Source organism: Pelodiscus sinensis, chromosome 5 (assembly GCF_052426305.1).
Source record: "Pelodiscus sinensis isolate ZL-2025 chromosome 5, ASM5242630v1, whole genome shotgun sequence".
NCBI lineage: Eukaryota > Metazoa > Chordata > Testudines > Trionychidae > Pelodiscus > Pelodiscus sinensis.
This window is the reverse complement of record NC_143056.1, coordinates 119,742,706-119,765,535: the sequence shown is the minus strand read 5'-3', so window position 1 is coordinate 119,765,535 and position 22,830 is coordinate 119,742,706. Positions and strand designations below refer to the sequence as shown.

Here is a 22,830-nt window from a genome sequence, read left to right as displayed (position 1 = left end):
TAACTGTTGCTAGTCAATAACTTTCTCTTTTCCCATTGCCTGTCTTATGCATATTGCTACCTATGCATATTCCACTTTGTATGTATGGGACACAATGTGTTACCTGCAAAAGCGACGAGGAGTCCTGTGGCACCTTATAGACTAACTGAAGTGTAGGAGCATAAGCTTTCGTGGGCAAAGACCCACTTCGTCAGATGCATGTAGTGGAAATTTCCAGAGGCAGGAATAAATATGCAGGCCAGGATCAGGCTGGAGATGACCAGGTGGATCCAATCAAGGAGGATGAGGCCCACTTCTAGCAGCTGATCTGGAGGTGTGAATTCCAAGACAGCAGAAGCTGCTTTTGTAGTTAGCAAGCCATTCACAGTCTTTGTTTAATCCAGAGTTGATTGTGTCAAACTTAAAGATGAACTGTAGCTCAGCAGTTTCTCTTTGAAGTCTGGTCCTGAAGTTTTTTTGCTGCAGGATGGCTACTTTTAGATCTGCAATTGTGTGTCCAGGAAGATTGAAGTGTTCCCCTACAGGTTTTTGTATGTTGCCATTCCTAATATCCGATTTGTGTCCATTGATTCTTTTACGTAGGGACTGTCCTGTTTGGCCGATGTATATAGCAGTGGGGCATTGTTGGCACATGATGGCATATATTACATTGGTGGATGTGCAGGAGAATCTACCAGTGACAGTATGGCTGATCTGGTTAGGTCCTGTGATGGTGTTGCTGGTGTATATATGTGGGCAGAGTTGGCACCGAGGTTTGTTGCAAGGATTGGTTCCTGAGTTCGAGTTATTATGGTGCGGTGTGTAGTTGCTGGTGAGAATATGCTTCAGGTTGGCGGGTTGTCTGTGGGCAAGGACCGGCCTACCTCCCAAGGCCTGTGAAAGCGAGGGATCATTGTCCAGGATGGGTTGAAGATCACTAATGATGCGTTGGAGAGGTTTTAGCTGGGGACTGTAGGTGATGGCCAGTGGTGTTCTGTTGGTTTCAGTGTGTTACCTGGCAGCTCTTTGCAAACATTCAAATGCTTTATGGTTCATGCTTATGAACATTTCTCCTAAAAGTTGCAAAGTAAAATAACATCACTATACTGATTATATAGAGCAACATAATAGTCTGTCTTTTGGTCATATCATTGATCCTTGATTAAATTATTTGTCTAATGGTTTTGACTGAATGCTCTTTTACAGGCCCTTCAGGCACCAGCATGCCATGAAAATCTGGTAAAAGTAGGTGGTTACATCCTGGGAGAATTTGGAAATCTAATAGCTGGTGACCCAAGATCCAGGTACAAATACCACCTTCTAAAACAGACCATTTCATATATTATAATTGTTTATCATGGAATCTTAATGCATTTTTCACAATGAATTCTTCTTCCCCTATCAGGTATTATAGTGATCATACAGCTAAGAGTTGAACTGTTACTTTTAACTAATGCATGTGAGTTATGATCTCTAGAAAACTGAACAAACTATATTTTTTCTTCCTTAAGTCCTCTGATTCAGTTCAACTTGCTGCATTCCAAGTTTCATCTGTGTAGTGTCCCCACCCGTGCACTGCTTCTGTCTACCTACATCAAGTTTGTGAACCTATTTCCAGAAATCAAAACTACCATTCAAGATGTACTGCGCAGTGACAGTCAACTGAAGAATGCTGATGTTGAACTACAACAGAGAGCCGTTGAGTATCTGAGGCTCAGTACCATTGCTAGTACTGATATCTTGGTAGGTAGATCTGTTAAATATGGAAAATTCTTTGCAAGTGGGTGACTATCCAATCCAATTCTAGATCTTCTGCCTGGACAGGATTCTACTTAAATGTTTTAGTGGATGTTGCTCAGTAAATAAACAGCCTAGACCTTTAAGATCAAGTTAAAGTAGCCCAGTATTGTCTTGTGCTTTTCCAGAAGATCGAGTTCTGCAACATTGTAAAGGTAGGATATAAAGCAGATGTAAACTTCTGAAACAGAGTATAGGGATGCATGCTACTCTGGCAACCCAGCCTTAACTCTGCCCTTCGGATCTGGCAGTAGTTACAGGAATGGTTCAATACGTGTGGAGCTATAGTAGGTAAACTTGAAGAGTCTATGGGAAAGTGCTGGCAAGTGTTAATATTGGTTTGCAAGGGTGGTGTATATCTTAACTTGTGTTCTTGTGTTAATTTTCGGAGATTACAGTGTAACTCATCTTGATGATCTGGAGTGGCATGAAGCCTCATCAGGCAACATTAATGCCGTATCAAAGTGTTTTGATCCAATAAAGCCCTTCCCACCTCCATCTTCCTTTTTGTTTCTGCTTTGTTAATATTTTTGAGCTCCTAAAGAGCAATGGTTAGAGGCATGGCAATTTCACTGAAGGATCATAGTAAAAATATTTTTGGAAGGTCAGTTCATTAGTTGTAGCCATTGAATTGGGTTTAAAAATCAGTGTTTGGATCATTCCTTATATTAAGGGTGGTGTGCACAGAAAAGTTACATCAGCATAGTAGGGATGTGAAGGGTTAACCAATGGGTTTCCAGCCCCATGGATCCCATTGCAGGCAGGGGCACTCCAGCCCAGCTGGAGCAGCCCCTCTTCACACTGGGCCTAGCAGTACACTTGCTGGAGCAGCCTCTCTGTCCAGTCCCCCTTTAATCGGTTAACTGTTTAAATATTACGATTAACCAATTAAATGGGATTTTACATCACTATAGCACAGCTATCTTATAGGATGAGGGTTTTTCATGCCAAAGAGATTCTATTAAGCTGATCTAACTCCTTGTGTAGACAGTGCTACGACAATGAAATAATTCTTCCATCAGTCTGGCTACTGCCTTCAGGCAGGTGGATTACCTACAGAAGAGGTTGTCAGACTGAGGACATGAAATATATTAACTGAGTAAGGGATGAGAAGCCACTTAACCTTTAGAGCAGGGAGTCTGGAGAGCAGTGGCTGCTGGATGAGCATGCAGCTTTGAAGGCAGTACTGTCGACCGCAGCACTGAAGTGAAGGTGGCAATGCCATACCAAGCCATCCTTTTCTGTGTTGCTGCTGCTGGCTGTGGCCCTGCCTTTATAGCTGGTCACCTGTGTGGCAGCTACTGCTCTCCACTCTGCCTTCAGAGTTGGACAGCTGTATACATGCTTATATGGGGGGAGGGATGTGGGTGTGTGAAATGCTACAGGAACGAAGAAGGGGAAAATGATCAAATAAGTTTAAGAACAACTGATCCTACAGCAATGGTGGAACCCCTCCCTTTGCTGTAGTGTCTGTTCTCAAGCACTAGTGCAGCACAGCTGTGCCGCTGTAGCACTTGTGCCGATATGACCTAAGGATTTTTTGTTAGTGTGTGCTAGCCCCTCAGTAGTTGTCAGAGCACAGCCCTAGTGGGTGAAGATGAGTAAAAAGGTAGAGACCCTGAATTGCTTCAACAGCTCTTACACATTTCACCTCACAGTTCCAACCCCATTCTCACCCCATTGTACTCCCTTGCCCTACACCAAAAAAAGTTAGGAATGTGAATGTTAGAGTGGCTGTGTATTAGGAATCTGTTGAGCAAATATCAGTGACTGACTTGCCTTTGATTGCACCGGATTGAAGTGTATAAATCATAATGATTACTTTACCTGATCTGCTTACTGTGACGGGGCACCCCCATGCTTTATGAAATTGACTTATGAACACAAATATGCATAGCTCAAATATGCTTTGGACAAAATGCCTCAATAACCTATCAATCTTAATGTCATTAATCTGCTGGAGGTGCATAGCTTATTTTGGCGTATGTATCATTCTCGTTTGGTGTTAGCTATATGGCATATGGAATGCTTTATGGTTTTAAATGTGCAAATGAAAGCCATCAAGGGTGTTTCTGTCATGTCTGCGATCACCTGTAAACGGCTTCTTCTGTCGTTTCAGTCTTAACAGTAGTTGGTCTTCGGCATGTGATCACCTCCAAATGGTAGGGTCTGACCAGGTAATTTACCATAGAAGGTGGGGGAGAACTCCAAGTCTCTGCCCAAAATGGAATCTGTAAAATAATGGGAAGCTAGCTGTCCCTGGGGTCTTTGGCTGGCACGCCGTTTTCCAGAGAATGAACCGGATACCCCAGGGAAAAAGAGCTTTTCTGGCTTGGAGGTTTAGCTGAAATAAGAGCAGTGTTAGGGTAAGTTTGTAGTAAGTGGTAGAACTAGCTATGCATTTTCATCTGAAGAAGTAGACTGTGCCCACGAAAGCTCATACCACCATCTACATTTTTGTTAGTTTCTAAATGCTGCAAGACTATTCATTATTTTTTAAGTTTTATGCATTTCTGTTTTAAATTTGTAATCTGCCTGTAAATTTGCTTTGCTCTGCCTGTTTTCACTTGTAACCACTTAAGTCCTATTGCTTGTATTTAAAAGTAATTTTATTATTTACTATCAAGCCCAGTGTGTACATCCTCCTTTCAGTGTTAAAGGGTGCTTACCTGAATAATTTATTTGAGGTTCTGATTCCATTTGGGGATTGGTTTCTCTGGAAGCTGGGCCCAAAACTGCATTTTCCTTGGAACTGAAGAGTTTCAGTGCCTGTACTGTATTGTTCCTATGGGGCAGTGAGCTCCACTCTGTGCCTTGGCTGGAGGAGACAGGAGACCTGGCCCAAGGAGGACAGGATGGTGAAAAGCCTCAAAGCAAGAGAGGAGAGGCACTCTGTGAAGAACCCCTAAAGGGTCTTCTTTGACTGCACCCTCTAACATTTATTGTATATGACATTAGTGCTTATTTCATTGACTGCTTCTAAAGTAAAATCAGAATCACTTGGATTTTGGAGCACTTTAAATCAGAAGAAAACTTTAAAACAGAGAATGCAGGCAAAGAACTACTAACTTTTATTACACAGATTCTCCAAAACTACCATGAGTGGGACTTGAACTCATAGTTCATGAGGAACATTAGTGTTGCTCAGATGCAGTGTCTGCGTTATGTCACCTTGCACCATCAAGTACTGTGATTAAGATGCACTGCAAACCCTCTGCCTGTGTTGTCAGTTTAGATCAAATTGACCTGAAGGTCTATACTTATTAACTCTCAATACTGCTACCTCAAAGGCACTGAGTGCTCTGGTCTACCTGAGAGAGATCTCAATGGGTGATATCAGTTTGCAGGATGGATCAAAACCAGGTGATACAGTGCCCTTAAAATATATACATGTATAGTATCTCAGAAATTGCTTGCTCAAATGACCCTATATTTGGATCACAAACCCTTCCGTGCATCCCCATCAGAAACAGCAAATCTTAAAACTGTCAGTCAGCATATGGCCTTAAAGCACCTAATTCTTTTAAATGGTAAGCAACTCTCAACTATAGCTATTGCTCTGCTATAATGTAACTCTTGTGTAAGTTTTTTGTACTTTGGAACAAAAAGCAATGCTGTAGTTGTGGATCCCTTAAATGACTGGAATGATCTATCTGTCTGAAGACAAATGTGTTGTACTGAAAACTAATATTATCTTATTTCATGAAAAGGCAACTGTGCTAGAAGAAATGCCTCCATTTCCAGAGAGGGAATCCTCCATTCTGGCTAAGCTGAAGAAGAAGAAAGGCCCTGGCACAGTTACTGATCTAGAAGATATCAAAAAGGAGAGGAATTCTGACATGAATGGAGGCACTGAATCCACCCCTGTTAATGCCAGTACTGCGGTATGTTTCTTTGCTTATCACAAGTGGAATAATTATTTAATGCCAATTATTATGATTTTCTAGGATGGAAATGCACAGATTCTTTACATTTTGCTTGTCCAGTGGCTTGTATTGTGCATTCAGTGTTTGAGCCTGCTGCTGTTTCTATAAAGTAGCTGGAAAACCTATATTTTAATTCCAACAGTGAGGGAAATAGTGTCTACAATTTGTAGACATTGAAATCACTGCGGGGTGGAGTGGAAGGGGGCAAATTAAACAAAGACTGTGTGCTGTTGATTATCTGGGTATAGTTAAATATATTTTAACATTTTGAAAAGAAAATGTCGACATTTTCTCGTTTTTGGGATTGGAAAAACTGGGTTTGAATAATTTATTAGCACTTAGGCTAATTGTCTTAGGTAGTTCTGTGAAACATTTTAAGGCTAGGTGTTCTAATTTTCTCTAATATACATTGACTGTTTTACCTTTTTCTATTTCAGAGCATTCAGGACATTGCAGTACTTCTTTGTACTTATCTAATGTAGATGCTGATTTAACACTTCCTTATATTGGTTTATATGAAGGCATAACTCGTGTGAAACTGGTGCATATTTTAAGTGCAAACATCATCAATTCTGGGATTTCTCTGATCCATAGCTCCTCGTGCAGTGGTCCCCAACCTTTCATGGCTGCCAGGCGCCCGGGGGCGGGGCCACTCACATTCTATGCTTCTGGGGGTGGGGTCACACATGCACTGCGCGCACGGGAGGGGAACCACCCATGCGCCCGGGGCCGGCACCGTGCATCTGCCACGGGCAGGGGCCGCCCATGCACCCTGTTCCCAGGGCCGGCACCGCACATGTGTGGCATGCTGGGGTCAGGGGCTGCCCACACGCCCTGCACAGGGGGCCGGCACCACACATGTGCTGCATGCTGGGAGGGGGAGCGGCCCGGATGTTTCGGCAGGTGCCATGGCGCCCACGGCACCACGTTGAGGACCACTGTCCTAGTGATACTTAATTGCAAGGTGGTTTTGTGATGAAACGCTGTCTACTAACTGAGATTCATTATCGCTTGTGACTAAAAGCAAAACCAAAATCTTTAGCTATTAGGATACCTTTTTTAAGCTGCTTAACATTCCTGGACTATCATACTCTTGTAACACATTGTGTACATCTTTTTAAACACTTCTCCTTTCAGACATAGTGAAGAAATTGTGCTTTACTTATTGAACTCTCATAGCGAATGGTGCAACTCCACTGTCTTTCCTGTTTGAAAGTTAGTGAGTGTCTCAGATTTCCATCCCAAGATGATGATGTCCTCCATTTCTATTGAATGAATTGAGCCAACCTTATTGTATACTGTTGATGCCTCCATGCAGTGTTCCATATTGCATTGTTAGGGAGGCTTCATGGTAGGGAGAGGTTCCAAACATCTTCCTAGTCAACTAACTTCACTTTTATGCCGCTGTATTCATAGAAGAGTTCAACTTTCTTATTGTATGGAAATATAGAATGTGGGGGAGTCTTATCTTCTGAAATACTTGTTTTATTTTAGTGTTCTTTTAGTGAAAATATAAATAAGCGTCTGCTCATAACTTTCAGTGCATAATACCAAATATTGCACCGCTGAGATTTGGATTCATAGGCTGAGGTTAAATACTTCCTTGTTTTGTTATTGATTATTTGATTTTTCTTAATTCCATTTTTGTACATACTGTTGAAAGCCTTGCCTGATCTTCCACTTCAGGGCTCACTGGCTGAACTGGGTACTGGGCCCAGACCTCGCCCTTCTCGACTGAATTCTTCTCATTTAGCCAACCACAATGTGCAGACAGGAGTTCCTTGCTTGCTTAAAGGATTCTTCACTTCTGAGGTCTTTTAATTAGTTCATTTGCAGGCATGACATTTAAAACTTTTTGGCGCTTGCAGTTATTCATGACAAGGCCTGTGCTACACTGGGAAATGGTTTGGCAGTGAATTAACACATGCATGCCTATTTCAGTTTAAATATCCAGTTCTCTTAAACACTGAAAAATAGTGAACTAAGAAATTCAAACTTTTCATGAGTAATCAGAAGTTTATTAGTGTGAATTGTTTCTAAATCCTCCTATTGCTCTTTCTCATTTTCCCCGATCTCCATTATTTGACAGATGTTGTTATACTGTTGTGGGTTTCCCTCATAGCTACTCTGCAAATGCAAGAAATGTCACCAAAGCACTTCTGTCCTCTTGCAGGGAAAAAATTGTGAAATAGTTTAAAGTCTTGTGGCCCTGCTGCATCTGTTAAGTAACTGTAAATTCCTCTTGACATAAGTGCAGTTGGAAATTTCACAATTCCCAGTAAAGCAGGATCTTACTCTACTAATGGGGGAAAAAATGAGAGATCACATACCTAATACTACTTTACAATCACTTACTGCTTTAATTCCTTCAGAAAAGGAAGGAAGGAATATTTCACCTAAGACGATAAATGCTTTGCATGTGTCTTCCCTTTACTAGCATAGCATTGATATTATTTTTTGTTGGTTATGTTAATTCCCTTCAAATTTTAACATTTTTTAGTATTTTAATAGAAGTAAAGTATACATAATTAGAGTAAATTACCCCTATATGTCCTCTTACTAATATCTTGCTTTTTCAGGAGACTGAGGGAAAGGTCATTAACAATATCCTTCCCTTTTTGAGGAAGGGGGAAATTACCTATGAATAGTCCAAGAAACATAAGTTTCTCAAACTTTTAATGCCAGATTCTCCATCCAGTGAAATGCCTCGTTCATCTTACTTCATTTGTGTCTAAGTGTTGTTTATGTCCTTGTTCTAGGAAATATTACGCTAGATTTTATTGCCTTTCTTAACTAATTGTAATTCAGGCCCATTCTAGTTTGACTTACTAGTTTGAGTACTTGCCTTTTGAGTGTGTGCATGATTTCAAGTGTATGAATAAAGCTATATCTATTAAAACGAAAGGGTTTTTAATAATTAGGAAAACTTCAGTTTTTTGGCATCTGCTTATCAGAATATCCCGAAATTTAGTTTACAGAATAATGTGTCAGATTGGAACACAAGTATTTTGGAATAGTCATGTGAAGTCAGAATTTGCAAAATAGTACAGATTAACCTGTGCTACTTTTAATGCTCAAAGGTAAAGGAGGGAGAGGTCTTAACGCAGCCTAGTTCTTCATGGTATCTGGCTTAAAACTGGCTGTATGGGAAGGTACAATCTAATTACAGGAAAACAGCATTTTGGATATGAAACATTTCCTTTCTGAGGCCATTTAGAGATCCAGGTGATTAGCCACATGTGGTAGATGTTTTGTTTGTAGGAAATACTGTTTTTAAAATCTGAGCCAGTTTCAGTTGGGGACAGAGGGACAGATGAGGCACAGTTTTGTTTGGGCTTTGGACTACTATATATGAATTAAATACAACTTGAAACCGTTCCATTTTGTCTTCTACAGTCTACACCTTCTCCATCAGCAGATCTTCTGGGCCTTGGTGCAGCTCCTGTTACCAGCTCTGCTCCTCCACCTTCATCTACTGGCAGTTTGTTGGTGGATGTATTTTCAGACTCTGCTTCCGTGGTTGCACCTCTTGCTCCAGGCTCTGAAGATAATTTTGCAAGGTAATTTTAGAATAATTTGAGTTATAAAATTGAGTTGTAAGTTGGTGGTGCCTGTATCTTCCACCTCTGTACCTTTCATAAAGGTATGGTGGAAAGCAATTGAAAACTAGCCACTCCTTAAGAACAACATAGCTTTGTCAGTCCTACTTCTATGAATAAGTTCCTTAATGTCATTTAAATATTCATGTACTGATATAATCACCCAAAGGCAAGTCTAAATTTTGTTGTTTTATGCTTAATCTCCAGATAATATTGATTACAGTAAGACTTTAAGTGCAATGATATCAGAAGATAGTTTTAGGTCTTGGTGTGAACAATAGTTTTTTTTTATCAGTTTCAGTTTTAGATGCATAAGGTAAGCTGTTATTACAAGCATTTCCGTAGCAGGTTGTAGGTATTAATGTATTAGTTTGTAGACTTGAACTGTTTTACATTTTGTATTATCTATCTTAAATTGCATAGAATTTCTTTCTTACTCCTATGCCATGCAAGACTCTGGCAAGGGTGTCCTTGCATCTATATGAAAACACTATTGGCACAGGGTGGGTAGGTTATTGTTCATTTGTCTCTGAGAGCAGATCTTCTGGAAGCTGTTAAACATAGTCTGTCTTAATGCAATATATCAGTCATAGACCTGAAGGCACATTTAATTTGGCTCTTATTTATGACCTAACTACAGTTCATGGCTTCATTGTGCAAAGTTATTCTTGCTTCTTCACAATGTCCCTTGTAATTAAAAGCACATATTACCCTACATTCCAGTGTGTGTTTTTAATTTAATCATCTTTAACTTTTTATTGTGTAGGCAGCATTTTAGGTGTAGTTCTCAATATAAATCTTTCAGGCACTGATTACAAGACTTTAAATTCTTGGTTGTTAGTTTGAATATCATGAGAAGATCTATCTTACGGCTAACTTTTTTAGTAGAGTTCTAGCGTTAAAGCAGTGCATGCACTATTAAGTAGAATATGTAACCAGAATCTCTTGTATCAATGAACACAGCTGAATACGGTTAAGACTACTGCATAATTAGAATGTTTAAAAAAATCCCACTGTCAGATCTCTGCTTTTAATACCTACTAAACAAGATTTAATACTGTTATGGGCCAAGTCTTTAAGGCTCGCAGTACGCAGCAGTCATACTCTCTGTATTCCTGCTGTCTTGTTGAGTATAGGTGTTATAAGCAGGGCTCACTGAACCACGGCAAGCCCCACTCGCCAGCCGTGCTGTCTGGCGATTTGCGCATGCGCAGATCGCCCGAACCCAGCTCTTCCGGGTTATAATCTACTCGCCACAGGCGAGTAGATTGTATTATTTGTTGAGCCCTGGGTATAAGAATGTACTCGATCACAGCTTCATAAAATTGCCAAGAGAAAGTACCAGCCCAGGCAGGTCAGTCTACTTTCCTGAAGTTTGCTATGGTTGAAAATGTTCATCCTAAAAATTTCTTGCAAAGATAGTAAATTGTATTAAAACATTTAAAGTGTCTTTCTTACATGGTAAGCATTAGCCTGTGGCAGCAAAGTTAAAGATGTTTCAGAGCTGGCATCTGCTGATCCTCTTTTCTGTCCTTTCTCTTCATTTAACATTAGGCTAGTAGTTCAGGAGTCATCTGCAAGGATGAAGCATTAATGCTTTATATGTAGACATTTGCTGCAGGAAAAATGCCTAGCATTGCCAATCCCTAACCTGTTTGTAGTCATTGCATGTGATGAAGTGGTTATCTAAGATAGTAATTGCCTCAGTATTTTTGACAGAAACCTCTGCCACTTTTCCCATAAGTAAGGTGATCTGTTACTTTAAGGGACATTCTGGACAGTCTACCAGTGTATTTACTGCTTCATAATTGTTTTAAAATGTTTTGGCAATACTTGTTCTTTCATTCAAGCAGTGTAATTTTATTCAAGTGTGAGAAAAGCACAACTGTAACTAGAAATACTACCAGTGGCAATGAGGGCCTGACATCCATATGTAGATCAATGAAAGTTAATGGGCATTTTAAAATGTGGACTTAATCCAAAAAAATTGCACAATGGTGCCTGGATTTAGATCCATGGAAAGGATTTTGTTGCCTTCAGTGGTATGATTAAGTACTGAACACTTCCATTCTCATTGAAAACAGTGGGGACTGCAGGTGTTCAGTGCCTCTGGAAAAAATCCAGTTACTTAGATGGCTAAAGTCTTTTAGGTACCTAACTCCTAGGTGCCTTAGTTAAAAAAATGGAGGCCTTCATGTGTCAGATCCCAAAGTGCTGTTCTAAGGGAGGAAATAAAGGAAATTACTAAGCTCTTTTTTTTTTTTTAAACTAACTTATAACTCTTGCCATCTCTATTGCTACATCCTTTCTTCCTTTGTGCTGCTTGAATTAGTTCTGACCTGGCTTCATCTGAGGTAGTTTCTGAGGAACCAGCTGATACTGTGCATGATGCCGATGAGCTTTTTCACAAGTAAGCAATACTAAAATCTTGCAAAGATGGGCAACTTCCAGGGCATTATCACAAAATAATCAGAAATCACAAAACCAGGGATTAAGCTACATATCAACCCACTGTTTTTCAAAATGGAAAGTTTTTTCTAGACATGCAGATAGGTCAAACACACTAGTTCATTAATCCACTAGATTTAATGCTGGATTGGAAAATCTGTTGCCTGGTTCTTATATAGCATGTCCCTATTTTCATTTTAAGCATAAACATTGTTAAATCGTTAAAATAATGATATGTTGCAAGAAATGTGTGGGCTATCATGTAAACTTAATGCAAACGAATTTATAATTTTTCTGTTGTCTGTTCTTCTATACTGTCTGCTTCAAGGCACCTTGTCCCACAATTCTCTATTCTGTCCACAAAACTTTTAATTCCCTGGCTTTGACTGCTTTGTCATAATTTTTCTTTGAGTTAAAATATAAACTCTTATTTTTCAAATGTGTCCCTTCTTCTCTAGGTTTGTATGTAAAAATAATGGAGTTTTGTTTGAAAATCAGCTGCTACAGATTGGACTGAAATCTGAATTTCGACAGAATTTAGGTAAGATCAATAATTGTATGTGATAGATCAAGGTGTTAACATGTCTGTTGTACAATCAGCAATGTTAGCACAACATTGGAAATAAAATAATTTTAACTTTTTGGTGACAGATGTTCAAAACGTCAAAAGTAGATTATATTTGAGGCCTAACCTATGTAAGCAACCCTTTTTGTGTTGATGGTGGAAAATAGTTGTTTTAGGCTGTCTACTCTAAAGCCTGTGTCAGCAAAACTTATGTCGCTTAGGTGTCTGATTATTCCGTCCTCCAAATGACATAAACTACCTAAGTGCGTGTGTTCATTCAACTTTATGTTGGTAAGAGAGCTTCTCCCTCTGACATAGCTTCTGCCTAAGGATGTTAAATATCGACTAATCGAATAGTCAGTGCGTCTTGCATTAACTATTCGATTGGTCAATAGGGTGCCTCCACCTTTGAAGTGCAGCAATAGCCCTACGGCTGTTGCTATACTTCAAAGGCGAACGTGCCCCGTGGAGCTCAGGGACAGCTGGGGACTCCCTGGCTGATTCCGAGCTCCGTGTGGCACTGCCACTTTGAAACGCTGCGGGGAGCCTGGGGACACCCCAGTTGGCCCCCAAGCTGCATGCGGCATTTCAAAGTGGCAGTGCCATGTGGAACCTGGGGTCTGGCCCCAGGTTTCAAGCAGCGCTGCTGCTTTCAAGTACCCCCTCCTCTCTGTCTGCCCTCCCCCTTGCCACTTCTTTCTCAGAGGCAGCAAGTGGGGGCAGGAGGAAGCAACTAGTCAACTATCTTGTTGATCCGATAAGCATTTGCTTATAGAATAGTCAACTAGTCCTTCACATCCCTATTTCTGCCACTTGCAGAGGTGGATGGGTTTTTTATGCTGAAAGGAGAGCTTTCTCCTGTCAGCATAGTGTCTTCCCCAAGTGCACTGCAGTGACCTCCCTGTACCTTTACAGCTGCACTGTAGCAGCCCTGGATATACAGGTATGGGCTTAGACTCTTGCTCCAAATGCAGTCATATTTACATAATGTTTATATACTATACTTGAAGATTTTATAATTAAATGTTTTTACCCATTTCTTTGCAGGTCGGATGTTTATATTTTATGGTAATAAGACTTCTACTCAGTTCTTGAATTTTACTCCAACACTAATCTGTTCAGATGAACTTAAGTCAAATATCCTTGATTTAACTGAGCCACTTGATATGCAAATAGCAGTGTATGCACTAATTACAGTATGTCAAATGCATAAATAAACAGGAATGAAGAAATATTTTGACGAATGCAATAGCTGCTAGATTCAAAGTATTATAATTTTCAATATCTGGAGGTTGTCACCTTTTAGAGTCTTGTAGGAAAAGATTAATTTAGCATAGATTAATTAATCTATGTCTCTAAAGAAAATACTACACATTGAAGAATCATGTGGCATACGTATAGGGATGTCTTCTTGTTGTGAGGTGTTACCAAATACACTTTTGACAAGATGCACAGTATTGCATAGTTACAGTTGCAGACTACTAGCTTTCAGGAGAAGGGTGCATATTAAAAACAGATATTTGATTAATTAACCACAGAGTTATTGTGTATTGCCAGCATCAGTTTAGGTCTCTCTGCTGATACTGAAGTTGAAATAGTTTTTAAGTCTTTGGTCCCTACAGAGTTAATTAGAATTTAATCACAAAATATATTGCGCATTAAAAGGAAGGAGTCAAATTGGACAAATGCAAACCAGATAAGGGTTTGTAAGCTATGCAAGCTGATGTGGAGAGATTATTCTCTTCTTTTAAAAAAATATTTATTGTACTATCAAACACATCACTTTTAAACAATTAGTAAAAGTCTAGTTATGAATTTTGAATATACTTGATATTATGAAAGAAAATAAGGAAGCTTTTTTAAAAATCCATGACTATAAAGTGGTAATCACTTTGCCACATCACAACATTGCTTGGTTAGTTTGCTGAAGTGAACTAGAAAGCTACAAAATATGTAGCTAAGCCTTTGGTTACTAATTAAAGATCTTGATGCTAAAATACATTTTTTTTGGCAAGCAAGCTTTTTAAAAAATTGTTCAGAAATGGTTAGATTAACTTTTTCACTCCTTCCTTGTTTTCTTTGTGAATTGAAAATATTTGTTCTGCTCAGTCTTGCTTCCCTAAGTGGTAATTTCCACTAGGGATGTTAAATATCGGTTAATTGAATAGTCAATTAATCTCATGAATTCTTATCAGTTGCTCAACTATTCTATATACCCAGGAGCAGGGCCAGCAGCCAGTGCACTCAGCCCCACTCCCCAGGAGCTCCCTACCACTCCACACTGCTGCCTGCCTGCTTGGCTTCTAATACACTTTAAATGCAGTACTGCAGAGGTGGTAGGTCCTAGGTCCAGCATGAGCCAGGATTGAGCTGAGCTGCTGACCAGCTTGCTAAAAAATTTATTGGCAGCGAGAAGGAAAATGCTTGTAGTCTGTAGCATTAACCTAAAAGCTTTTGCTAATCAGTTAATCAACTATACTGTTACATCCCTAACTTTCACTGAGACTTGCAATTTGTGTGGGGATGGGAGAGGAGCTTGGCCCCAAACCTGTCAGACCGAGCCAAATGTTCAGTGAAATTATTTTTCTAAATACTTCATGAGTTATTCAAGACCCAATACAAGGAAAGATTGATAAGAAAGAAGTGAATAACCATACTGCTTCAGACATGGAAAGGACATGGTTAACACTTTTATGAACTTGGATCTTGTATTAGAAAGATCATGTGAAATGGGGATCAAAATATTGTGGTTTGTTAATGATATTCAAAAAGCATCTGTGAGCATCTGTCTGAGTCCCTCTGTCTCAGAGTCCATTTGTTCAAAAACTCTTCCTAAACCATAAGAGCTAGGGCCACCAAATTTGATGTGCAGCTTCCTCATAACCAAAGCCTGACCTTGATTTTAATTAGGATGTGCATAGAAAATGGGAAGTGCCGGGAATATGACTCCTTTCCATGTTATGGGGGGCAGAAAGGGGAGGAATGCGAAAGGGAGGGGCACAGAGAGGAGGGATGCAATACTGAGTGACCACTGGGGACAGCTGCAGTGCAAAGTGGAGTGGCTAGCATGGCTGGGACTTCACTATCTTGTCTGCCATCAGACCAGATGAGTAGCCCCTCTGCCCCAAACCTGAAGCCCTCCCCCACACACTCTGTGGAGAGGCTGCAGGGGGAGGGGCCGCTGCAAGGGATGACCACCAAAGCCTCACTTGTGCCCCCTGCTCTCCCACAATCTGCAGGCTGCAGTTGGGAGCCATTGGAGGAGGGGGCAGCCCCTGAGTTTCTCCTCCCCCCTGACAGCCTGCAGGCTGCAGAGGGGCTGTTAGACACAAAGCCTGGCCTTCCTCCTGACAGCCTGCAGGCTTTGAGGGGAGGGACCTAAATGCTCGGGGCAGCCCACATAGCCTGTCCAGCCCTTTGGAGTGCCCCCCCAAACAGGATGTAGGGAGCTGCTGGAGGCTGGGAGTAGCACTGGAAGCCCGACACCCCCTCCAACAGGGCGCAGCAATCGGGGGGGGGGGGGGGACTAGTGCCCCAATTTAGGCCCCCTCTGTAGCAGCTGTAGGCCAGGGGCAGGAGCAGACTGCAGGCTATCCCCTTAATTCCCAACAGGCTGAAGTCTGGAGAGGGGCATCTGGAGGCTGGGGAGGGCCTGCAGAGCCCCAGCCTCCACCTGACAAGTGCACAGACATGGATCCTCCCTCCTGGGAGATCCAGATGGGGAGCACATCCCTAGCCCCTCAGGAGGAGCCACTGCCACTAGAGCAGTGTCACTCTCGCTGCCCCAATAAGCCTCCCTCACGTCCCAGCCCCCTACACTGAGTCCTGCACCTCCCACTTGACTTGACTACTACACACCTATCTCCTTCCCTCTGAGCCCCCGCACCTGTTTCTCCCTGCCCTAAACCACCCACCTCTGCCTCTTTACCCCTGAACCCTCACTTCAGCCTTCATTTTTCTTGAATTTTTTAAATTCAACCATTGAAATAAAGCACGTACATTTTTCATTTATTTAAAAGAAATTACTTCAGGTAAAGCCCTGAGCAATGCTAGATACATCTGCTAGTTAATATATTAAGATTTATAGGATTGATGGATACAAAATGTGAGTAATATTGCATATTCCTAGCAGCTTAGAATTACTAGCTATAGCACAAGACTTGTTTGGACATCTTATGTTTGCATGCATTTTATGGAGTGTTTAATATTCATTAAGGGTTACTGGCAGAAGTAGTGTGTATCATATTATCATTAAGCTGTATATTGGTACGGTGATTGAGAAATTATCCGTGTACCATCTAACTCAGGGCTACTCAATGCATGGCCCATAGGACACATGCTGTCTGCAGCCTGTTTGTTTTCAGCCTAGGGTTTGCATGGGTCTCAACAAGCGGCCCACGGCGGGGGAGCGAAGACAAAAAAGTAGTCCGTATAATGGTCTTCTGTTGATGTGTCTTAGTAGTTAAATTCCTGGACTGTTGTTGCTCATTGTAAGTGTTGTCATATGGGTGGCAATCAGGTAGATACTGCATTTTATTAATATCAGCAAAAGTGACTTAATTGGGCCTGTGTGTTGTGTAGTCTTGCCTTAATCTTTGTATTCATGCCTGATATATGCAAATAGCTTTTCACACTATATTTGCATGTGTATGTAACCACACTTAAGTTGCAGCCCTCAGCATGTGCTGTGAATATCATTGTGGCCTTCGGGGCTTCCAAAGTTGAGTAGCCCTGATCTAACTGGTATTGTGGTGTTTCATAGGGCCATTTAATTTACTGGTAAGTTATTTTTCCCCCAAAGGACAGTTTAGCCATATGAAGATGTAAATCTATATTTAAATCTAAAGATAATGATTAAAAGCAGTCCATTTTTTCTGTGAATTGGTTTCCTTAACAATTTTTCACGCCTGAACCTGCAAACAAAACCAGTGGACCCCACAGTGGAAGGTGGTGCTCAGGTGCAGCAAGTTGTCAATATTGAGTGCATATCAGACTTTATGGAAGCGCCGATCCTAAACATTCAATTCAGGTAATTTTAATGGAATTTTTTTGGTCTTGGCATAGACTTCTGAATCTGAAAATGAACTGGAAGCACAGAAGAATTAAAACATATTCTGGAGAGAAGATTTGCTTGAGGGCTTGTTCTAAGAAGTTGCTGAAGGCCTTCAATTCAGGCTTTGTCTTCATTTCTAAGTACAGAAGGCATAACTTTAAAGTGTAACTGTGGCCATGGCAGGAGTGCTTGGAGAGAGCCATCTACATGAGGAGTAGCTAGCAACAATAGGAGCCCATTTATGTTGACACTTTGCAGCACTGTAAATTGCTATGCTTTGGATAGTGAGTGTGTTTTCACACCCCTGAGCCAGAAAGTTGCAGTGCAATAAAGTGACAGTGTCGACTTAGCCTAGGGAAGTGATACTTCCTTATTGGCTCATCAGCTGTTGGTGAAAGACAAGCTTTTGAGCTACACAAAGCTCTTTTTCGGGCCTGGAAAAGGCATTCAGTGTCACAGCTAAATACCAGGTGTAACAGTGTTTTAGCATAGAGTTAACATTTCCTTGGACCATTCAGTGTGAAGTGGTTGGGTAACACACCAGAGTTAGACTGTTGTCATAAGCCATGAATCCAGCATCATTAGTAGGAGTATGATTTTTAGTGTGTGGCGGGGTTAAGAAATTAAGCTCCCATGCTCATCTTTTGAATATGTTGCACAGGTTTCCTCTGAAAACAAGGACTGAGGGGTTAGATATGAAAGGATCATTTTGTGAGAAGTTTGCCCACAGATGATATGTCTGTCCTTTATCATTTTTTGAGAGAATCCATTCAAGAGCATAGAGTTAGTCTATCTGGTTTCAGCCTTCTAGTTGCTATTGGAGCACTACATGCGCTGGTGAGCTATAGCAAATATGATAAGCTTGTGTAAGACCTATTGATTTTGAAAGGTGCGTTGGGGTGGGGAGTATTGATCTTGATAGCAGTGGAGATATGTCTACAGGTTTTGCAACTGTTATGGCAGGACATGGAGCCAGTCTGAGTTTATGGGACAACCTTGTAGGTAACTTCTAACTGATCATGTCTAACTTATCTTTCCATTTTATTCAGTAAGTTTGAACTTTAGATTGAAATCTTCCTTTCTGTATTTAATAGCATACATGAAAGATATAGATTAACGTGTCCAGAAATATGTCCATAATACAATGTAATTTTTTTAATTGGTTTTCTACCATGCTTACAGTAATTCATCATTTAATACTATAGATATGTTTCTGAAAATGATCGTGTTAAGTGAAAACGTGTTATGCTGGGTCAGTTTTCCCATTGAAAATAATGGAAAAGGTGGGGGTTGCATTTCAAGCAATGGTGTCTGTGGGGACCGGGACATAAGTTTGAGGGAGAAAAGGGACTGGGTTACAACAAGAAGGGGGAAGGCAAGAGGAAGAGGGGGGAGAGGGATTGGGTTGGGAGTATGCCCCTGTGACAGGTCTGCCAGGACCTGCACTGCGTCCGGCAAAGGGGAGTCACCGGGGAATGGCGCGGCAAGCAGCGAACCGTCCGCTGTTTTGCAGGGAGGTGAGGGAAGCCCCATGCAGCTGCTGGCGACGGGCTGGCTGGGGAAACCCAGCCCTCCGCCTGCAAGTGCGGGCAGAGGAGAGGGGGGGCAAGGAGTCTGGCGAGGGGGAGTCAGTGGGGAATGGCATGGCAAGCGGTGAACCCTCTGCTGCTTTGCAGGGAGGTGGGGGAAGCCCTGCACAGCCGCCAGCAATGGGCCGGCTGGGGAAATCGTGTTATTCCGGGGATGGTCGTGTAATTACAAAAATATTCCCTTAAAAAAAAAAAAACGTGCTATTGCAAAAACGTGTTAAGCAGGCATGTGTTAAATGAGGAATTACTGTACAACCAATACATGTGCTCCCAGGATATTCTAATAACAAATCTAAAAGTGAAACTTTTAGTATAAGCTGCGTGAAATGCAAAACACATGCCCCATGGAGCTGCTCCAGCCCCCACCGGTAACTGGAACTAGTATCCATTATCTGTTAAGGGTGAGGCTTACTAGTTGACCATTCACATCCTTAGCAGACAGCTTCCTATATTTGCCCACACTTCTGCCACAGACAAACTGTCATCTCTTCTGGGTATAAGACACCCCCCATCTGAGAATATTTTGAAGAAATTCATTCTCTGGGTTAAAAAAGGAAAACTTGTCAGTATATGCAGTGTAAGATGATGGAGGGCCTAGTTGCAAGAACGAAACATGATGAGTGAGCTAGTTGTAGAAGTTTTAAAGACACTTTCATGACTTGTATGTTAGAGGTAAAAAAAATTGCCATCAGGAGACAGCTGCAATTGCAAATATGAAAAATGTAATATTTAGTTTAATAAAATATAAGTGCTATTGTGTTTGTGTGACACTTTTAGTTCTGACCATTTCTAATGTATTGAGATTATACACTCCTTTTTGGAGAGGCAGTATGTGGGAGACAGCTTGACACAGATCTTGATTTTATTAATTTAGGAAATAGCATTTAATTTTCGTTATCTAAATAATTACGGAAAGTATGCCCTCTGAGATGGTGTAAAATGCTGTAGTGTGTTGTAAATTAACATGTTTTAGTGATCAGATTTGCACCATTGTTTAAGAAATATGTGAAGAGTATCAATGAAAAACTTGATTTAAATCATTATTTAAATCACTTTGGTTTAAATCAATCCACCCTGGTAGTATTTAAGGAGAATGTTAAAGATGCCTCAAAAAGAAATGTAACTTGGTAACAATGTTTAGGTGGCGCATTGTCCAGATGAGCAATAGACTTTGTTCTGACATGCCTACTTAATTTCAGCATTGATATCATCAGCCTTACACAGGAGAGATGCTAGCTTTGCATTAATTTTATCTAAATAGTGATATTTTGCATTGGTTAATTTATTTCCATAGAAATAAATGTGACCGCCCTCGTGTGGTTACAGTGAGATTGTACCTTGTGAAATGTTTGTATGCATGTTTCTACTAGAGTGTAAACCTGATACATAGTGGTTATTTTCCTACAGGTTTTCTGTTGTTCTAGTCATTCTGTTGCTGTGGATGAAAATTAACATTTGTACATGTAGGAAGCCACAGTTTTAAAATAAGCAGTAATAGAAACTACTAATTGTTTGCAGTTTTTACAGTTAGCCTTAATACAGGGAGACTGTAGTTGGGAGTTATTTCTCATTGTTTATTTGGCTAGCATTATCTAAAATGTCAGCACTTTAAATGTAAATTTATATTCAGCTGAGATTCATTACATTTTTACTAAGGTGCTGATGCGTTTAACTATTTCTGCCTTTACAAGCATCTAAAAATGAGTTATTTGTAAATTTCTCTTCTCATGAGTATGAATACTTACCTTTTCTCCCATACACTGCCCCTCCAAAAGGGAGTTTATAATCAATAGTCTGAGTGTTAAGATTATATTTACTTCCAATTCTTTGTGAAATAGTGAATGGCCCCTTGATATGGCAGTATAATTATGTTGTCTGAAGTGGCTCGTGATTGAGAATGCCGACCTCTGGGCAGACTGTTGAAAGTAGGACAGATACTCCAAATTGGTGGTATATTCTATAATTAGATTGCACCAATTTAGTAACAAATGTTAACTCCTAGATTACTGTAGCATTCTTACAATAAAGTCAGACAGTCTTACAATAAAGACTCTCCAGTCTCTTGCCACCCAGGCAAGCAGAACTTAGTGATAAATAGTCATTTACACCAAAAATCACAAAATATTCTAGTAGCTTCCAGTCCCAATAGACCAGTTACTTACCTCTCGTCAACTTTTACCTACAGTTTAAAACAAGCCACCACATACACACACGAATTAGTTTGTCTGATTCAAAAGGGGGCAGATGTATTAATCTGGCAGCATTTAATGTCGTTTTAGATCTTAATCCAGGATGATCCGGGGGACCTTATGAAAATCTTCATGTCATCTGTTTTTATTTTCCTCTTTCTGTATTCAAACTGGCCTGCACATACTTGTCATGAGTGGATGAGGCAATTAACAAAGCTTTTGTTTAATTTTTGATAGACCTTCTAGTTAGGCAATGGGAGTCATTCACATCCGAATTCACACATTCCCAGCATGAATTTTTATTATTGTAAAATGTTTTACTTTTTACTTTGCAGTATGGAATAAAGACATTACAAGTGAGATTACTGCATAAAGCATCTTTCAGTCCTTTCACAGAATTTGTATACTACTTACAGTTTTGTTCAAAACAGGCTAACATATAGGTGAACTTTTTTGGTTTCCAACTATGAGTTTCAGTTCTTAGCTTATACCTACCTGTAGTTGTGGCCACATTTAGCACTTTGTTTACCAGCATCACAATAATGTGTTTCAGTCTTTCACTTTAAGAGAAAAGTGGTTCTGAAATATAGTCTGTAATTAATCACATCTTGTACCACATTTTCTCTTTGTTCTTCATGCAGATATGGGGGAACATTTCAAAATATTTCAGTAAAACTACCAATCACACTGAACAAATTTTTCCAACCTACAGAGATGGCCTCTCAAGACTTCTTTCAGCGTTGGAAACAACTGAGCAAGTAAGAGTTGAACTAATATTATACATTTCTCAGGATTACATCAGTATGAAACATAAGAGTGCTAATAGTTGTAGAAGTTTAGACACCATACATTTAATGATCTGAGGACAATATCTAGCTTAGTCTTGCTTCACTTTCGATTTTGTGGCTTCAGTATAAGTAAATACTACTCTTGAATTTCGGAATTCTACCAGCCATACTGTTATGTTTTATTGCGTGATGTTGACTTATGTGTTTCTCTCAGTCCTCAGCAAGAAATGCAGAATATCTTTAAAGCAAAGCATCCAATGGATACAGAGATTACAAAGGCAAAGGTAGGTAACAGCATGTTTTAACAGATGAATTTCAGATTTGGAACAGAGGCATTAACAAATGTAGTAATTCTATTGATGCTGACATTTTATTTTGTCCCTGTTTATTCCTACCCTCCCCTGTTTGGGGCATTTGGGTTATAGTGTTTAGGCATGAATTAGTGAGGCAATTGCACTTAACAGCATGGAAATATCTGGAGAATTTATATAGGTTTTAATCCATAATCGTTTATTTCTAAAAATTCTAGGGCTTGTGAAGAACCTTGAACTGATTTATACTGAAATGTGAACTTTATTTCTAAAATTTGAGGGAACTTCAAATCCTACTTTCTACTACAGCTATTAAAAATAGATTTTTTAAAATTGTTTTTCATGTAATTGTTCCCTTTGTTTCAGAATGTTTTGACTAAGTCTAATTGGTGAAAACTTTTCTCTGTTGACATTATGAAATTTGAAAACCTCCAATCCACGACTCCTTTGTAGCATTCAAACCCTTTTTTTATTTCTCAAGTGTTTGCTGTGATATTTGGGTACTTCATGAAATCATATTAGCATGATTAAATATTCCAGTGAAAACTTTATTGCATGCCCTGTAGCAACTGAAGTTTTGTGACTA

The 22,830-nt window shown here is 40.1% G+C and overlaps 1 protein-coding gene across 8 annotated transcripts in view; it reads left to right on the top strand.

Annotated features, from left to right (window-relative positions):
• Positions 1-22,830, top strand: part of AP2A2 (adaptor related protein complex 2 subunit alpha 2) — a 106,999-nt gene that overhangs the window by 79,460 nt on the left and 4,709 nt on the right. For 2 of the 8 annotated variants that reach the window (XM_089778687.1, XM_075928223.2), the window contains exons 12-21: positions 1,186-1,283; positions 1,491-1,722; positions 5,487-5,660; positions 9,099-9,262; positions 11,634-11,711; positions 12,208-12,290; positions 13,362-13,451; positions 17,220-17,343; positions 21,787-21,903; positions 22,148-22,217. In XM_089778687.1, the coding sequence (XP_089634813.1) occupies positions 1,186-1,283; positions 1,491-1,722; positions 5,487-5,660; positions 9,099-9,262; positions 11,634-11,711; positions 12,208-12,290; positions 13,362-13,451; positions 17,220-17,343; positions 21,787-21,903; positions 22,148-22,217 (1,230 nt within the window). Of the gene's footprint in view, positions 1-1,185; positions 1,284-1,490; positions 1,723-5,486; positions 5,661-7,388; positions 7,515-9,098; positions 9,263-11,633; positions 11,712-12,207; positions 12,291-13,361; positions 13,547-17,219; positions 17,344-21,786; positions 21,904-22,147; positions 22,218-22,830 lie in introns of those variants that run through there. The other 6 variants (XM_075928225.2, XM_075928224.2, XM_089778684.1 and 3 more) reach the window with 4 other exon arrangements.